The sequence below is a fragment of the Nestor notabilis genome, unplaced genomic scaffold (assembly GCF_000696875.1).
Source record: "Nestor notabilis isolate BGI_N333 unplaced genomic scaffold, ASM69687v1 scaffold8545, whole genome shotgun sequence".
Lineage (NCBI taxonomy): Eukaryota > Metazoa > Chordata > Aves > Psittaciformes > Psittacidae > Nestor > Nestor notabilis.
The window spans coordinates 31,427-49,236 of NW_009928810.1; the positions used below are offsets into that span (position 1 = coordinate 31,427).

At 44.4% G+C, this 17,810-nt stretch overlaps 2 protein-coding genes across 3 annotated transcripts in view; one reads left to right on the forward strand and one right to left on the reverse strand.

Moving 5' to 3' along the window:
- Positions 1 to 10,427, forward strand: part of LOC104401009 (MAP7 domain-containing protein 2-like) — a gene marked incomplete at its 5' end in the record, with an annotated part of 29,256 nt that extends 18,829 nt beyond the window's left edge. The window contains 8 exons of the mRNA XM_010014686.1: positions 1 to 245; positions 4,619 to 4,754; positions 5,807 to 5,987; positions 7,238 to 7,342; positions 7,579 to 7,632; positions 8,371 to 8,464; positions 8,874 to 9,072; positions 9,923 to 10,427. Coding sequence (XP_010012988.1) covers positions 1 to 245; positions 4,619 to 4,754; positions 5,807 to 5,987; positions 7,238 to 7,342; positions 7,579 to 7,632; positions 8,371 to 8,464; positions 8,874 to 9,072; positions 9,923 to 10,232 — 1,324 coding nt within the window. The remainder of the gene's footprint in view (positions 246 to 4,618; positions 4,755 to 5,806; positions 5,988 to 7,237; positions 7,343 to 7,578; positions 7,633 to 8,370; positions 8,465 to 8,873; positions 9,073 to 9,922) is intronic.
- A 4,105-nt stretch (positions 10,428 to 14,532) lies between these two features.
- On the reverse strand, positions 14,533 to 17,527 carry FHL1 (four and a half LIM domains 1). Of its 2 annotated transcripts, none has more exons than XM_010014685.1 (5): positions 17,327 to 17,527; positions 16,735 to 16,912; positions 16,118 to 16,287; positions 15,389 to 15,575; positions 14,533 to 14,695 (listed from the first exon to the last, which is right to left on the reverse strand). In XM_010014685.1, exons 1-5 carry the CDS (start codon positions 17,480 to 17,482, stop codon positions 14,541 to 14,543), a joined length of 846 nt encoding a protein of 281 aa, XP_010012987.1. In that variant the 5' UTR covers positions 17,483 to 17,527; the 3' UTR covers positions 14,533 to 14,540. The 2 variants fall into 2 exon arrangements, with proteins under 2 accessions (XP_010012987.1, XP_010012986.1); XM_010014684.1 differs by having other exon boundaries at positions 14,541 to 14,698.
- Positions 17,528 to 17,810: the final 283 nt, after the last annotated feature.

Consider the following 17,810-nt stretch of genomic DNA (forward strand, 5'->3'; position numbering starts at 1 on the left):
GCAGAAGACTCGCCCACCTTCCCCTGGTGTGTCAAAACAGAGGCCACCATCTCCTAGTCCAGTCTCTAAATCAGCACCCGTCCAACGTCCACCTCTCACGCCTGGTGTTATGAACATTACCAAAAAGAAAACTGAAGCAGAGAGCAAACCAAAGGATAAGAGCACAGAAGGAACAGGACAAGAGCAAGGTGTTTCAGCAGCCGTGGACAGGGATGTGGTAGCAGCTAGCACAAAGACCAAAGAAGGTGAGTGCTTCTCTATGACTGACACCTTATTCAAGACATCTCCGGTGTGGGCTAGGACTGGTGAAATCATTTGTGTGTGAGGCAGGGTCCTGGAGGGAAAGATGCTTTAAGGCAGCAGCTGTTCATTGCTAATTATTTATACAGTAATTTTATGTGGTGACATTTGGGTGCGGGTTTTAGTGCAGTAGCTGGTTTATTTCACTTGGAGATTTAAGTCAGGAGCTTTCAGTGTTACTTCTTGCACTATAATTTTAAGGAAAGCAGAAATCCTGTTTGCCTTTTGGACTTCAGTCACAGTAAGTTGAGGGATCTCCTAGCTTAGGTTTGCAAAGTCAGTAGTTTAACTGTGCAAAGGGCTTTCAGTCCGGTTGGGAGTTCTTAAAATTGCTTGTGTAAAGGACCTGCTTGGAGGAGAAATCAGCTCCTGGTGCGTGACAGGCTGAGAGCTGGTTCTCACAAAGCTACAAGGCTGCCTCAGTCTTGATTCCTGTAATCATTGCTGCCTCAGGAAGCAGTGGCCAGTTCACAGGTCACACTGAGAAATTAGCATGGTAGGTTAAGGAGAGACATACAACAGATAAGCAATTAGTTTCCTAGTCCTCTTCATCGTGACAAGTAGGCCCAGCCTCTGTCTCTCTTACTGGAAGAATGCCATCTGCTGTCTCCAGAACAGAATCTGGGAGAGCCTTCTGATGAGGTTTCTCTTTGGAGAACTTAGGGGAGACTTAACAGGAAAAGGAGGGATCTCTGGACTGTAATTACAGCCAATGGGCAGTACTGGGGGTGGAAATCCTTCAGACAGCAGGTAAGTGGGAACACATGCTTGCTGCATGTCACTGCATGTACGTTCCTGTTGTGCATTCCTCTGCTGCTGCAGTTGTCTGTTATTTCTGAGGCTCTTCCTGGCACTGCTCAGGATGTGGAGTAGTGTTAGTCAGCTAAAGAACTCATTTATGGTACAGTTCTTTGAGCATGTGTTCCTCTAGAAGGAAGCCTGGATGTCATAGTCCAGTGTGGAAGTTTGTATGAAGTCACACATCCGTCTTCAGTGTCACATCGCTTATCTTTGCAGTCAGAATGTTCATCCTTCAGTGTGCTCCATCACTGTGGTAAATGTCTTGCATGCCTCAGAGGGGGCATAGTCAGTTGTGATCTGTGTCATTGGTTGGTTGGAACCTCCATAACAATATGTCCTGTTTCTGTATCTTCCAGTTGTTCTGGAACAAGAACACCCGTCCTTGTTCCTTGGATGCCCCACCTTGTCTGCTCTACACTGACTTCTGGAACTGTGCTAACCCAGTTTATCTATTTTACTTTATTGCTAATCCTCAAGTTACTCATCTTGGTAGTGATTCATGCTAGGGCTGGTGAAGCTCTTTGACACAGAAGATAAGGAAATAGTGGGCATAGAGATGACTTCATTATCTCTTTGAATGTGTTGGTACGCTGCAATATTGCCAAGTGAGGCAAAAATCTTTGTTCTTAAAAAGTGCCTTTCAATTTTCAAGCCAATTTTCATTTTACACCTCTATGCAGGCAGTTTACCCTGTGGGTTGGTGCAATACCATATTCCAGGCAGCTTCTGAAGTCAGAGTACATCAGTGAGTGGCATGTGGCAAATCAGTCTCTAGGTGCTGTAGGTTCAACCTGCTCTCAGCTTTGTGCACTTGCACCTTCATACCATCTCTTCTCCTTCAAACTGAACTTGATTGCTTGTTGCTGACAGACAGCAATCAAGTCTGTGTCTTGGTTTTTGTGTCTTCCAACTGAAATATGCTGTTCTGCAGTAAAACACTTCTTATTTTTCAGTGACTTGGAGCAGTTGTCATTTCTGGCACAGCCTATCGCAGCTTCTCTCAGAGTTAAAAGGCTTGTTTCAACTTAAAGCATAAGAAGTGCTCCTTCATGAGCTCTCACCTTATGCATGATGATAGGTAATAAACTATCATGGAGCCTCACTTTTTTGTATTGTGGTAGTGAAGGTTTTGGAATATGATTCCTAGATTAATTGTGAATAAATGACTTGCCTTGAAATGTGTTGGAATCTTCTCTCCATCCAACTGACAGGACATTTCACAATTGTTCTGAGACACTTCTGTTGCCTGTTTCCCTCTCTCTGCTTCCATCACAAAAAGGTCCTTTGAGAAAAAGACAGTTCTTACTGGGAATGACAGGGAGCACAAGGAAAATAGGGCTGAGTATAAAATGCTTAAGGCATGGTAGCAATCATATTGGGAAGTCCTATGTCCTGCCTTATGGAAACAGACTGTACAAAGGGTGCTTGGAGATGAAAGCACTGTTGAAGTAACCATATGGAAAACATCAGTAAAGCTTCAAAAGTCAACATGCAATGAGAAGGTTCCCCATAGACTTGAGGTCTTCTACCCTCTCTTCTGCTTTTATGCCCCCTGTTTTTTCCATATCTGAGGTGTTCCGAATAGTTGTGACTAATTTTCTTCTATTATTTTCAATACCAGATATTCATCATGTTTCAAGCTCTCATTGTCATGTTACAACCCTATAACCTAAAAGCCTAAAACCTTTAGGCTTCTTGCTGAGCATTGAGTTGTGTTACTTAGGTTCAATTTTGAGGAGGCAGAAAACAGATTAAACCTGACACTTAAAATGTCAGCCAATTTTGGTACAACTGAGATCGCAGTTGTGTTAAACCAGGATTGCTGCATTGGTTCCTGTGCAAGTGCACTATAGAAGATGACCTCTGCTGTAAAAAGTGACTTGTCCAAACTGACAAGACACTCAAGTGGCAGAGGAGGAGAGAGGCAGCTTGATTTCTTCATGGTTGTATACTGGCAACACTAAATGAAACCTCTCTTCTTTAAATAACAATGGAAGCTGCAGAACATGGGAAGAAAAGCACATGCAAGTCTTGAGTAGGCAGATCCTGCTGATAGTTCTTATAACTACAAAGAAGTGGCCTTTCCTGCTCAGGGAGGAGGACCAGGACTCCTTTTGGTTGAGTTCAAATTTGGAACTCTTGTGGCTGATTCTTGTTTGCACCAACATGACCAAATTTTTGCCCAGATCAGAATGTGGGGAGTTGCTGCTTTTTCAGCATTGGCTAAATCTAAATGTTAGAAGATTCCACTCCCCATTAGTGCTGCTTTTCCTAGGGCTGCAGGAACAATTTTTAGGCACAAACCACTGCTGTGACTCAGCCACTGAGGGTTTACTCTGTGATTATTCCCTACAGCTGCAGGCAGTGATTACGTGTCCATGGGGCTTAAGCAGCTTTCCAGGTATTAAAGTTCCTAATGATGGCATTCTGTTTTGAATGATTTGCCTTGAGGTCAGGAGCAAAATAACTGATCAAACCCTGATGTCATTTTTCATTCAAATTACCTTAACTTGAAGGCTTTTTAAGTGCTAAGCAAGCACATAGGTGCCGATTTGTGAAATGCTAAAAAGAAGCAAGGCAGGTCTTCACCAACATTGTGATGCTGTTGCTCTGCTGACAGCAAAAGCTAATTCTCTGAGCATTCAGGTGAGTTCTTAAGTCACATTACAAACAGTAATAGAGTTTGTACAGTAAACAGTTTCTAGAGAGTGGGAATAACTGATCAAAATCAAGAGTTCTTTCTATATATTGAGAGCAACTAATGGCAAGAGTGTGCGCTTGGTGTTTTCCTCATGTTGATTTGTAAGAGCCTCTCTGATGTTCAGACACCACAACACCAGGCAGGACACGATGAAACATAAACTGCAGGCCTGTGCAAATAGCTGCTGTCCTGGTGGCTGGAGCTGTCCCAATCTCCATGTAAATTGGGAATTGATTTGTTGCTGAAATGTGTAGAAATATGGTATTACTGAAGTCATTAGTGTGTGCCTTCAGGGCCAGATAGAATGGTGATTATTTGCACCCTAAGATACCCTATGAGTATAGAGGCATGAATGATAATGTTGTGGAACCAGAGAAAAAAATACTTGCTCTTTTGGGTCATGTGTGTTCAGTTTTGTTAGAAGGCAGTCGAGTGCAGTTCCTAGTGCAGTATTTTCTTCAGGTTTCTTTAAAGTGTTTGAAAGTGTTACAGAATAAACATGTCTCTTCAGAAACGTGTTTTTAAGTACTGTAGTAATTGGGCAATAACCGTATCATCTGGAATATAGCTGGATCAGTGTAGTTGAAATGAATTGTTATTACATGAGTGTCAGTGAGATACTGTTGCTCTGCACCGCTTTAGGACTCCCTTTGGCTCTTGTGAGCCTTTAGGTATGGGGTGTACTCACTGAGTGATGAGCACTGATTGAACAGATAAGTGAAGTGGCCAAAAGAAAGATCTCATCTCGCAGTGATAACATCTTAATTTAATGTTTCTGGGGCTTGTTTTAACAGCAGTTTCTCTTCACCTTTGCAGAATCAAGTAGCAAAACAGTAGCAGGGACCACCACAGCTGAAGAAGCTGCTAAAATCTTGGCAGAGAAACGGCGTCTGGCACGGGAGCAAAGGGAGCGTGAAGACCAAGAGAGAGTTCAGAGACAGGAAGAGGAAAGGTAATAGTTCAGGAGAAGGAAGGGATGCTTTCAGTGGTGGGCTGTGGTTGGAATGGACACTCAGCTGTGTGTTTCCTAAGCTTTTAGTTACTATAAATCTTCATGCAGTTCCTGAAGCAGAGACAGGCGCTAGCACCACTGGAGATAGGGCAGGTTGCTGTGTGTATCGTCAGTCTATGTCTCAGTATATATGTAATGCACAGGCCTTGTGCAAATCATGGCTGCATTTTCCATCCAGGCACCAGTCAAAACTAGAATGTGCTTTTTACACCACTGGTATTTGGTTTGTTTGTGTTTGTCTTGAAGTAGTCAACCCCTCTGTATTTAGCTTCCCTTTGATGAACTGAGGCAGAGGTTTGATGTACATTAAATCTCATACTAGTGATCCAAAATCTGAATCAGAAATGGTACAGCCAGGTAATTCAAAGTGATAAATCAGTGGGTGTTTGGCTCACTGCATAGAAGTTGTTAAAAAGCAATTATTAACTCTGTGGTGACTAACTTTATTCCAGATCAGGAGTCACCTATCAGTGCTTCCGTGAACATGGTGGAACATCAGATTTTGTCTGTGTTTCACTCATGGGTATAAAGCTGTCATAAACTTGCATATAGTCTGCTCTGGATGTTGTGTCAGTAATGTCATCAGATATGTCTGTGAGCAGGCAGTGGACACCTCCAGTGTATCTCTGGAATTCAGACCACAGATTTGTTTGACAGTGATGAAAAGCTTCAGTCATGTCATGGATACTGATGCTATTTATTAAATACTTGTTGCTTAATCCAGCTCTCAGTCAAACATTCTGTTATTGGAGCAACCTTGACTTAATCAGCAAAGAACATTTATGTATTCATAGATCGTTTCTTCCCAGTTATTCTGCTTTTTCCTTTGGTCTGGATGGTGGCGCTTGTAAATCCACACCAGAAGGTCTCTTTGCGCAGGTATTTTGTGACTGGATAACTTAGAACTGTTTTGCTTTCCTGGTCTCTCATGGGCATGCACACTTTTCAAGGGATAAATACCCCCTTGGTAACCTGTATCTTGGAAACACTAGAATCAGAGAAGAAGAAACGGCCAAGAGAGCAGTTGAGGAAAAAGCACGACGGGAGGAAGAGCTCCGCAAGCAGGAGGAAGAGAAGAGGCTGGCTAATGAGGAACAACAGAGACAAGCTGAAGAGGAGAGGATCCGCCAAGAACAGGAAGAGCAGGAGAAACTTGCAGAGCTCCAGCACCAGGTCTGCTTATCTGTAGGCTCCAGCTGTGCTCCTCACACAAGCTGCTGCTGTGTTTTTGAGGGGGTTGGCTTTGATTCTCTTCCACAGAACAGTTTTGACAAATCTCTTGTCAGGAATGGTGTAAAGCAGAGTTCATCCTGTCTGAGATGGATTTGAGAATGTCTTGAAGTCATTTCCATGCTCTAGTCTATATGATCTGATTTATATTTCTTTCAACATTTCACGAATTCAAGTGTGGGGCAGAAGCAGGTATTTGGGAAGTGTTTTTAGCCATGTGGGATGCTATTTGGCACACACATAGTATTTGTACTGAGCCCGCTTCACCAGCTTACTGCTGTGGATTACAAGGAAGTTGTCTGTCTGGAAAGTCATCTGGAAGGGGAGTGTTTCCAGGTCTGCTTTTCCTGTTGCTAAATAGTCTTCCACAGCTAGTACCTTTACAAAGGCATCCTTCTAACTGAAGGAAGCTGGTTTACAGCAAGTGGACTTTCTTTAAATACAGTGAATGTTGAAAATTAAAGCAGTTTTACAATGAGATTCTTTGTGTTTAAAGAGCTGGATGGCATTGACGTGTGTCTAAACGTTTATTTAAAAGCTTATGTTGAAGTTTACAACAATTATCCAGTGTTAACTATGCTTCTATCTTCTTTCTGACCATACTGGCAAAGATTTTCCTGTGTAGAAGGAACAGAAGATGCTCAGCATCAAGTATCTTGGTAGCAATACCTGACTGCTAAGAATTTTAAGTTAGCTTTGCCACCTTTAGGATGTAATCACTGTCCTCTTACTTTGTAAGTTATCCTTCTTAGACAAGTCATAGACTCATAGAATGGTTTGTGTTGGAAAGGACCTTAAGATCATCCATTTCCAACCCCCTGCCATGGGCGGGAATGCCTTGTACTAGACCATGTCACCCAAGGCTCTGTCCAACCTGGCCTTGAACACTTGGACACAAATCTTCCTCCTGAAGCATAGTTGGAACCCTGAGTAGCTCAACAACATTCAGAACATTTGCACACTCCTAATACAGCCATGCACATAATTTTTCTTCTCGGATGAGTTTCTGAATGTCATAGTAGTACCTCTGTGTCATGGCAGTGACTGGGTAATTGGCTTTTAGCTCCAGTGTATGGGAATGTTCAATAGAGATTGTCTGATGTTCCTGTCTGCGTTGAACCAGAATCTCTGCTTTTGACTCTTGGGAGTGAGTTGTGCGTTGGGTGCTCTTGTCTTTTTGCTTTGTTTCTCAGAGAGAAGAAGCTGAAGCAAAAGCTCAAGAAGAGGCTGAAAGGCAAAGGCTGGAAAGAGAGAGAATTATGCAGCAAAATATGCAGGAAAGGCTTGAAAGGAAAAAGGTACAACTGCTTTGGAAGCAGAGGTTCCTCAGCCCGAAGTGGTGGTTGAGGTGTTAAACTGAATTTAAATAGAAGTAGTGTGGGCTTTTTAAAAAAGCCAACTCTGGCTTGTGAGCTTTAAAAAGGGGGAATAAAGAAGTCAATGTATGAAATAGGAAAATGTAGAATGATTGAAAACTGAATGCTGAAATCCAAAGCTCTGTGTGTCATTGTGAATCTCTTCCCTGTTTTAACAGAGGATTGAAGAAATAATGAGAAGAACACGAAAATCAGATCAAAATGAATCCAAGGTACTTCCCAGAGAAGGCTTTGCCTTGTACCCTGTCTTCCTCTCTTACCCTTACACTCACTGCCTTCCATGTGAAGTGCAAGGTTCTGGTGCACCAGAATGATTTTTCAGTAGCTTCCCATTGTACGTATTCTTCTGCTTTGTGTATTCTGACCAAGTCTTTGCATTTTTGTTCAAGGCTTATAAAAAATGTGATCAGACGTTAGCAGTTGCAGACTGGTTAAAAAATCTGGTTATTAATGGGTTTCTTTTTTATTTAACTATATGCAGTCTGATGGGGCTGGTTTTCCTCAGAAGACTTAAACTCCTGCCTTCGTCTGCTTGGTTGAAGCAAATCTTGGGTGCTTCTTGGGTTGCTACAGTAAACTGGATGTATTTTGTTAATGTAGTGACCTATGGTTTGTGTTAAATTATGCATATTACATTGAGGAGTAGCTGGTTTTCTCTGGACATTCAAAGACCCAAGTCTTCATATAGTTGAAAATCAGTCTAGCATACACCTTGGAGAAAGGAGGGGAAAGGAGCTCAGGAATGATCGATAGGTAGGAGGTGGAAGTGGGTCCCACACGTTCCTTTGCAGGCTCTGGCTTAGCAGAGCGTGTGTTGCTGGGTGACCTGAGTGTCTCTCAGCCTTTGGACTAGTCCTGCACAGCAGAGGCCTGCACAGGAGCTGTGGTTGAATTGTTTGTGGAACACTAGAGGGTAGTGGGTTATTTCGACTAACGCTCCGGCAATTCAGTTGCAGAATGAAGGGAAGTCTGCCTCGGAGGCTATGGAGGGAGAGGATATTGAAGAGGAGGAGGAGCTGGGTCTGGAGAAGACTGATCAACCAGGTAAGGAAACTTGATGAGCCAATTATAAGTGGCTGTCAGCATCTTGGTGATGTTTAAAAGGTCACTTGTGTAATAATAGCATTGTGACCAGCTCAGACACAGCCCAGCAATGCCAAGGAGGCTGTGCTGGAACAGAGAGTAGATCATTGCCTGTTCCCTAGCACAAGAGACAGGCAGAAGGATTAAGTGCAGAAGTGATTTGGGAGTGACATGCAGGCAGCATGCTTTCATTTTACAATGTATTTTTAAAGATGGACAATTAATTCCATGTTGTTAGAGGCGGCTTGTTGAAGGCAAGTGCCTCCAGTTTTGGCTAGGAAAGGTCATTTGGCACTTTTAATCATTTAGAATAACAATTCTGTTACTGAAGCTCTTTTGTAACTACTCTTTGTTTTCCCCCTACTTTCAGGAAAACTGAATGGCCTTGACCTGCTCCAGGAAGTCAAGGGGGAGGCAGAGGGTTGTTTAGAGACTGCACATAGCTTGACCTCTGCACAGTCTGAGGAGCAAGAGGTGTCCGAGGTGAAGGGCACTGAAGTGTTTATGAATGGAAGTGACTTGAAAAGTGATGAGGGGTCTCTACTTGTTCCTGAACTAAAGGATTCCAGGTGAGTCTGTGTAGGTGGCTGCTTTACTGTCAGAGCAGTTATCTATCGCACAAGAAACATGTCTCTCTGTTGAAGTTAAATGTGGTGTGTGTAGCCTTGCCTCAAATTTTGCCCCCCTCTGTCATTAAAGCATTACTCAAGAGGGGAGGGAACAAACCTAAAAAGGAAGAATAACCTACAGAAAGCTCTAGAACATCTTCAGCTGTGCTGAAACACCAGATACACTATAAAAGCCTCCCTTAATGGGAATTAGTTTTAGTATTCCAGATTTTATCTTTTTGAACATAAAGCATTTCCATTTACTACTGGAAAATCTGTCCTCTGATGCTCGTTCCAATTGCTTATCTAAATGCTAATGATTGAGAAATGACATTGTGAACTCTTTTAAGTGATGATAAATTAATCTCATTCCTTGAGTGATGCAATATAAAGCCATTTTCCTGATTTTCTTAAGAATGAATGAAAATGGATCACTCTGATTTGGGTTCAGATTTTGAATCTGCTTTAAATATTCCTCTGAGGCTCAGTTTTGGTTTTGAAAAGTCTTAACTGGAGAAGAAAGTCAAAAATCACACTGTTAAGATAGGGGTTTAATGGTGCAGGACTTTCTGGAGCCAGACCTTACCTGAGAGCTATCAGTATAGTAAAAAGTGGCTCTGTGTTGGTGAGTTGTTCTTCCCCATTGGCTCTTGGATGGGAGATCCCGTGTGGCAGCTTGTCTGGGAATGCCCTTCAGGATATTCAGTGCTCTGCAAAGCCTGCAGGCTGCTATTGGCTGGCCTGTAATCAGTCTAAAGGTTAAACATGCAGAGATGATAACACAAGTATCCATTCTCTTTCTTTTCCTTAGCCATCCTGCAAAAGAAATGGTTATGGATGCCTCGGTGGAGTTGGGTGTTAACGAAGCTGATCATACAGTTGGACTTATTCAGAACCTTAATGGAAAAGCCAGTTCATGGACTTTTGAGGAGTTTATTGACATTGGAGTACATTCCAAGTCACCCAAACTGAGCTCGGACAGCATCTCTGCTGGTAACTGTAATCAAAACTTGAATGATGCTGCTACAATACCTTCTAGTCCCAAATTGGCTTTTGAGGAAGATGGTGCAGTGAATTCATTGACCAAACCTATAGATGCTTCGTCAGGTAATCCAAGCTGACTTCCCTATCTGTCTCTTCCTCTGGCTAGGTATTTACTTCCTTGCTTTTACTCTCCTTGCCTTAACTACAGCTTCTTATTTTCAAGGCACTTTTTCCACTGTGTAGACTGGAGGGAAAGCTCTTTCTTTAGTGCTTGTAACTGGAACCCTGTCAAAAGGAGTCACCAACTGATGCCTTTTTAGGGACTTGCTCTAGGCAGGAGCTAAGGCCCATCATTAAGGCTCTTCCAAAGACACAGCTGAGTCCCTGTGAAGCTCCTGTATCTCCTACCAGCACTCAAGCCCATCTGGTGTATTTCAGGCTGCTTCTAAGATGTCTTAAATGGCACATGCTAATTTTGAAGATACTAACAAACAGTTTAAAAGGTGTCTGATGTAACTCTACAGACAAGACCTTTCCCCTCCTTCTGTAACTTCATGATGCTGGCCAGTGTGGTCTTACAGAGCTCTCTGGCAAGGTATTAGCTGTCCCCCCTACTTACTGTAGAATAGCCTTTCACTTCACTGAGGAGGGGTAACACCAACCTTAAATTCTGCAGACGGTTGTGCTACATCTTGGGAGGAGCAGTAAACCTGCACACAAAATATTCTGGCTTTTCCTGAAAGAAGCAGGGCTGCATCTGAAGCCACGTGTACTTGAGAAGCCAGACCCTGATGCAGTACAGCATAGCCTGTCAGAGAGGCTTCAGCAAGCTAGTTCATGTAAGACTGAACTTGTCTGGTGTTGGAGCTAAAGCTATATGGACATGCTCACAGCAAGAGGTGTCTTTCCAGGAGAGAAATGACTGTGTCAGCAGTTGAAATGAATGGTAGCTGAAGAAGCAAGACTTTCTATCCACATTTTCCTCCAGTGATGTGTAGCACTTTCTCTAATTAAAGTGTAGCACTTTTCTAGCCTGAACTGTTTCCTGAGTCTCCTCTGTCACTCTGCGTCTTGTAGTCCCATGGGCACAGCCTTAGCGAGACTTCCCTTGAGGCCACGACTAACTGGCTTCTGCGTGATGCTGCTGGTGGCGTTTGGTTCTGATCAGTCACTAACCTCTTAGTAAAGAAAGTGTTGCCTTTTAATTTTGAGCTTGAAAATGGTCAGACATGATGTGGCTTAATACGTAGTTCATAGATAGAAAAGGAGAAGCTACTGCACTGGTTTTGGACTGTAAGTAACCAGGGGGCTCGGTGCTCACTGCCTGGCTGTAGCCTCTGACAGTGCTGATAGACCATGGGGCGTGCAGACAGTTATGATGGTTAAATGTTCTCTTCTCTTTACTCTTTGGACAGAACTGTGAACACTAGAGACCTGGAACTAACCTGAGTGCACTTCAGTAATCCAGTGTTTTACCAAGTACCGAAGGCCTTGTTCTGAAAAGCTGCTTGTTTACCTTTATCCAGCTTCAAGTTTGCAAAAAACATACAAAAACCACCAGGGAGAGGGATGCCAAACCTCTGCTTTGCACCTTGAAACAGTTCAGGGAAACTCATGCTGATGTTCCTTTTCCATTCGTTTAGCTAATTGTTAGATTTCCTTGTTCCAGTATCACTTGTTTCCCTTCACAGTAACCTGTTTGAGTCTCTCTTTTTAATTTTCCTATCACTGTCATGTACAACAGTGTGCCACTGGAGGCTTCCCACTTCGATCCTGGCCATATTTTGCATCTTCCTAAACTGGCACTTGATGAAACAAGACTCATTCAGTGTGTGGTTAAAGCCGAACTCCTTTTGTAGCATCCTAGAACAATGCTGTTCCTCGTTGGTTCAGGTGCTGTTTAAAACTGCAGAATTGAACATCTTCAGTTTTGAATGGAGAAGAAAACTTCCTTATTTCCTGATGTGACAATACTGGCAGTTTCCAAATGCATTGTTGGACCATCACTAATATGTTTTGATCTATTGGCAAACATCAAAACATTTTACAGCATGTGCACTAATGTATTACATTGAGTACCTAGAGATGTCTGTCATCGTGCAGTTTAACATGTCCTGCTTTTAAAACTGTTTCCTTTTGAATTCCTTATTTATCTACACTTATGGAAGTATTATTTTATTGTGTACATAACAGTATTAGACCACTGAAGTCATGTTTTGTCCGTGTTAGTTATTTGATGTCTTCCTGTTCTAGCTTTGTAACAGTGGCTGCAAGCTGCAAATGTATTTCCCTTCCCCTAAAGCCTGCATTGAGTAATGTTTAACCTCAACCGGGCTGCTTTTTTACAGCATGAAGAGATTAACTAAGCATCTCCTGAAAAAATGCTACTAAAAGTAAGACTGCAGCCTTGGTCCTGTAAGAGAGATCCTGGATAAGTAAGTAAGTGGTTACTTTACAGAATAGCTGTCTCAAATCCTGCTATAACCCATGGGCTGATCCTTCAGGTCCCATGAAGCAGCCCAGAGGCAGCTGTGCTTGCAATGGTTAAACACAAACAGTTTTGCTGGACCTAAACATGTTCTTTCCTTGACGTTGCAGTTGCAATAGGAAGCCCTCACTCAGCCTTCTTACTCTCTCTTTGCTACTCTGAATGCAGTAGAACTGTTTTAGCCTTTAGAGCAGTGCCTTAGGTGAAAGGACAGATGTATTTTTGTACGATAGCTGTTTCCTCCGGCAGAGACAATCATTCTAACAAGAAGATGCTGGGATTTTTCTCTGTGCTGATACTGTCTGTTGTCTGTTACAGCTCTGTGTAAATACCTGCACACTGTTAAATAAACTTTGCAGTTGAAAAATGCTTTATTTCTGTAATGCTAAGTGTTACCTGACTAGGAGTCTCCAACCCCTTGCCACGCTGACCTGCCTTGGGGTGTGCTCTGGTAACTACTCCACACTGCAGAGTCCCAAAACTAGTAGTAGTCTCTTTGGTGAGTGTGTGGTTGGGAAGTTATTTGTAGTAACAAACCCCTCTGGCTGCTGCTGTGTTTGTACATGCTGGTGGCATGTTCATAACTTGCTTTTCACTGTAAGCTCTTGCCTTTCACTTGCAGCACCAACACCTTTATGGTCTGAGGGTGAGTCCAGCAGGGGAGCAGTGACTGTCAAGAATAGAGCAAGGTGCTGTCTTGTGTTTTCTTGCAAGAGCTCTTTGTTTCTGGTAGGTGCTTGTGAACAACAGGGGATGAATAACTGGAGCAGCATCCAGTTGGTAACAATTTCTGTGTTTCACTGTTGTGGAAGAAACACATCAACCTTAAGCCAGTGTTGAAGGGTAGTAGAAGGGTAGTAGATCTGTGCATGGACAGTCCCAGCACATGTGTTCTCTCCAAAGGGCTTTTTCACACAGGCTGTTCCTGGCAGATGGTCCAGTGTCAGTTACATATTCAAAAGATGATGAATTTATGGAAATTGCTGCTTTGGTTATCAGCTCTTTAAGGGTGCTATGGCACCACAGCTGACTCTTGGCATTGCCAGTAGCAATGCATGAGACTCGATTTCAACAGCTCAGCCCCATGAGGTGGCCACTGTGTAAGTGAAAAACCACTTTTCCAGACTGCAGGACTCCAAGCAGGCACAAGCCTCATTTTTATTAAATCATAAACCATACACTGATAGGAGAGCTAGTGTAGTCTGAGCTGTTTTAAAGGCACTTCGTAACTGCGTGTGCATTTTGGTGTAGGTGAAAGATCGCCTTCTTGTTAATGGATTAATAATTGTATCTGGACAGCCTCATTTAAACAATGATATAAAAAAAGCTGAGGAGTAAAACTGGGGCAAACCATGCAGCAGGCGAGACTAAACCAAGTTGATGGGAATTTAACTACAGCTAAATATACTGCCAAAACATTGTTATATGTAAAGTGAAGCCATTCCATACACATGTTGCAGTTTGGTGCAGTAGCTAAGTTAAGGGATTCATTATTGAGCTGCTATTAATGATGTGATGTATGTAATGTATTAATGAATGTATGTGATGTACTTGTAAAAGCATCATAATCAAGGTGCAACCTTTACATCTCTGTTTCTGAGCTGAGCATGCCTTGTCAAACCCACTTCATTTCCGTGCCAAGCTTAAACGTTTACCAGGCAACTTTAAAACCAGCTTTTAGTTTAAGCCACACACAGGTTATGTAGTATGTGGATTGCTAAGTCTAACAGCATCTCAAGTCTTTACGCTAAGAGTTACTTAGAAACAAGGTTAGATCTTTGCAACACTACATGCTTTTATGCTGCAGGAGCTTCAGAAGTCAAACCCAGTCTATTGAGGCTACTTTAGTTTTTATACTAAAATGGAAAAACGTTTAAATGCTTAACATGCAACAACCTGCTCCTTCCCCAGGCCTGGTTTGGAAAGCAGGGCTCTAAACTCTGCTCTAGTCTGCTCCTTACAGTCGTTTGGGGCACTCAGCACAGTAAATCTTTCCATTATGGCGAACAAAGCGCTTGTTGGCCAGGCCACGGGCACACTTTGTGCATTTGAAACAGTAATCGTGCCAGGACTCATCTTCGTAGTTAACCACACTGGTTCCTCTTCCAAATCCTGCTAGGAGAGAAAACAATTATAGGACGGCGATAGTAGCTTTTCCCTTGGCTGGGTTCACCCACCAAGCAGCAGCTCCCATTCTAAGTGCATCCCATGCTCCTGCAGTCTCACAAGCTGTGTTTGTGTGCCTAAAATAGTAGCCAAAATCGCAATGGAACCACACTGTTGGCTGCTCAGTATTACTGCTCTTAGTAGCTTGAAACTTGGGTGGTTCATTTCTACAATAAAGCTTTTCCCCTTGGATCCTTTCTCCAGGAAATGGCCAAGCTGAAGGGAGGATTAAGATTTAGAGCAAGGAGCAGTTGGGCTCCAAACATCCTGCTTGGTTGGTATGGGCTCAGGCTGCAATGGAAGTCTCATGGGACTGGCAGGATGGACAGCCCCACGTTTCAGGGGTCAGCTTTGTAATCCAGTAAAATACATTAGAAATGAAGCAGATGTCATTTTGGGGCAATAAAACACTGCAGTTGTAGACTTGAGGTTCCTAGACTAAGATACAGATGGAACACTTCTAGTTGGGGAAATTCTGAAGGAGATAAAGTTCCATCCCTTATCATCAGATCGTACGTGAATTGCTGGGACTGGGCTTGGGATACTGGGCCTGCTTCTGGTGTGAGCAGCAGGGCTGTGGGGATCCCTGTTCCAGCCTCAAGCACCCAGTGCCCTCAAGCTGCATTTACTCCAACGTACCTGTGATTGGATTCTTGCAGCCAGCACACTTCTTGGCAACACATTCCTTGTAGCATTCAACACAGTAGAACTGATCCTCTACAGCCGTGAAGCGCTTCCCGCCCAGTTGCTTCTTGCAGTTGGAGCAGATGAAACACTCGGAATGCCAAGGCTGTTCCTGGTAAGTGAGGCCTCCGGAAGTGATGGGCTAGGAGGCAAAGAGCAGGGGTGGGTTTAGAGGTGGCAGGGAGGAAGAGAGATGGTGCATGCATGGGCTGGAGGGTTTTCATGGAAGTTAAAGAGTGCAGTGAGTTCCTCTGGCCTGGAATCCTGCAGCCTTCCAATACCTAAAGGGGCTCCAGGAAACCTGGAGAGCGGCTTTGGACACGGATATGCAGGCACAGGACAAGGGGAATGGCTTTAACCTGACTGAGGGGAGATTGAGATGAGCTCTGAGGCAGAAGCTCTTCCCCGTGGGGGTGCTGAGGCGCTGGCACAGGGTGCCCAGAGAAGCTGAGGCTGGCGCCACAAATAACCTGGGGCTCCCCCACCCCTGCTCAGATACTGCACTGCACAACCACCATCAGCTCCCACAGCGTTACACCACCAGCTGCTTGCAGCAGTATCAAGGAAAGAACATCAGCATAGGTAGAGCCTTGGCATCATCTGTCTCCTGCTCTACTCTTCTAGCTCCCACAAGACATGGGACAGCGAGTTCTGGCATTGCCTTTGCAAAGGGGCAGGACTTACATTCTTGCATTTAGCACAGGTCTTGGCAAACTTATTCTCATGGCAGGAGACACAGAAGAAGTCATCACCCTTGGGGAAGAAGCTCCCGGATCCAATCACTTTCTTGCACTGGCTGCAAGTGAAACAGTCCTTGTGCCAGACCATCTTCTTGTACTCAACGTTTTGGTCTCCTGCAACAGACAGAAATAACTTGTTAAGTGGGATTTCAGGCTTGTGGCAAACTCCCCACCCTGTGCAGTGGCTGTAATGGGGACAAGGGATGAGCTGTTAATTTCTGTACCTGATTTCAGCCAGGGCCTTCTAGGTTTACTTTTAATATTTATCAGACAGGAGCCTGAGAAGAGGCCCCTGATTCACAGAGCAAAGGTTTTGGTACAAATGGTTTAAGACTAACTACTAAGGTGAACTCTCCACATGAGGGTTAACTGCAAAGCAGCCTTTCAGCACTTGAATGAAAGGGTTCAGATGAGAGCAACGTTCAGAACTTGCACCGTGTTGTGGTGCTCCAGCCTTCCCCCTTGCTGCCCCATACCCCCATCTGCAACCACCACAGCCTGACAGCCCACCACGGTTCTGCCCTAGAGCAGAGCCTGGCAGTTCCATCACAGCACCAGTACCTGCAATAATAGGCTTGAAGCAGCCCTTACACTTGGGTGCATCCTCATTGGTGGTGCAGTCTCCACACCAAACCTTGTTGTTCTCCCTTAGCATGAAGGGCTCATCGACCAGGGACTTGTAGCACTTGACGCAGCGGAAACAAGTGTCGTGCCAGTAGCGGTTCTTGAAGTGCAGCTCCTGGAATGAACAGACATGCTGTGAGCAATAAGCCCCTCTCGCTCACTGAGGAGCCCTAAACCCATCAGCCTCAGCAGCACAGATCTCTTAGTTCCCTGGCACAATTCAGTGTTTGGAGCTGCAAGCAGTTTAGGGAAGGACACTGACCAAATGCCCAACAGTCGCATTCACCATGGGCTTTCAGGGCAGCAAAAGATGCTTCAGACCAACAGCTTTGAGATTGGAGGTTCTGTAAGTGTGGGCTCCTCTGGTGGTCAAGTTCCCTTCAGCTCAGGTGTACGTTGCTATTGCCATAGACACGGAGCAATAAATGACTGGCAAACTGACAGCAATCAGCCCCTCGCTTCCCAAGTGCTTTGCCCAAAGCAGCTCCCCCTCTCCCGCTCATCGTCCATCCGAGTGCTCCGCGCTCACCTTGGAGTCGGCTCCGATGGGTTTCTTGCACTCGATGCAGGTGTTGGCGCAGATCTTGTCGAAGCACTTGACGCAGCAGTGGCGCCCCTCCTTCTGCACATACTTCTTGCCTTGCAGCGAGTCGCGGCAGTAGAAGCAGTCGAAGCGCTCCGACATGGTGCCCACGGTGTAACTGCCAGGCCCTGCAGGAGAAACCGGCACCAACTTAGAGCACTGAAGCCCCCAAAACTGCTGCAGCTTCTTGGGTCTGTGCAAACAAGGAGTATCAGGACGGTGGCTCAGCAGCAAGCATGTGGTGGCGTCGTGCTCCTCGAGGGCTTGCTGGTGGAGAAGGCAGCACTGGTGGGGTCATTTGTCTTATCAATCAGGCAGCTCCATGGCTTATAACACACAGCGCAGGGGGAGCACCTTGTCCCCTCCTTCCCCACCAGCACTGGGGGCTGCAGGCTGTTCCCCTCACACATTCTCACTCCTCTCTTCTGCT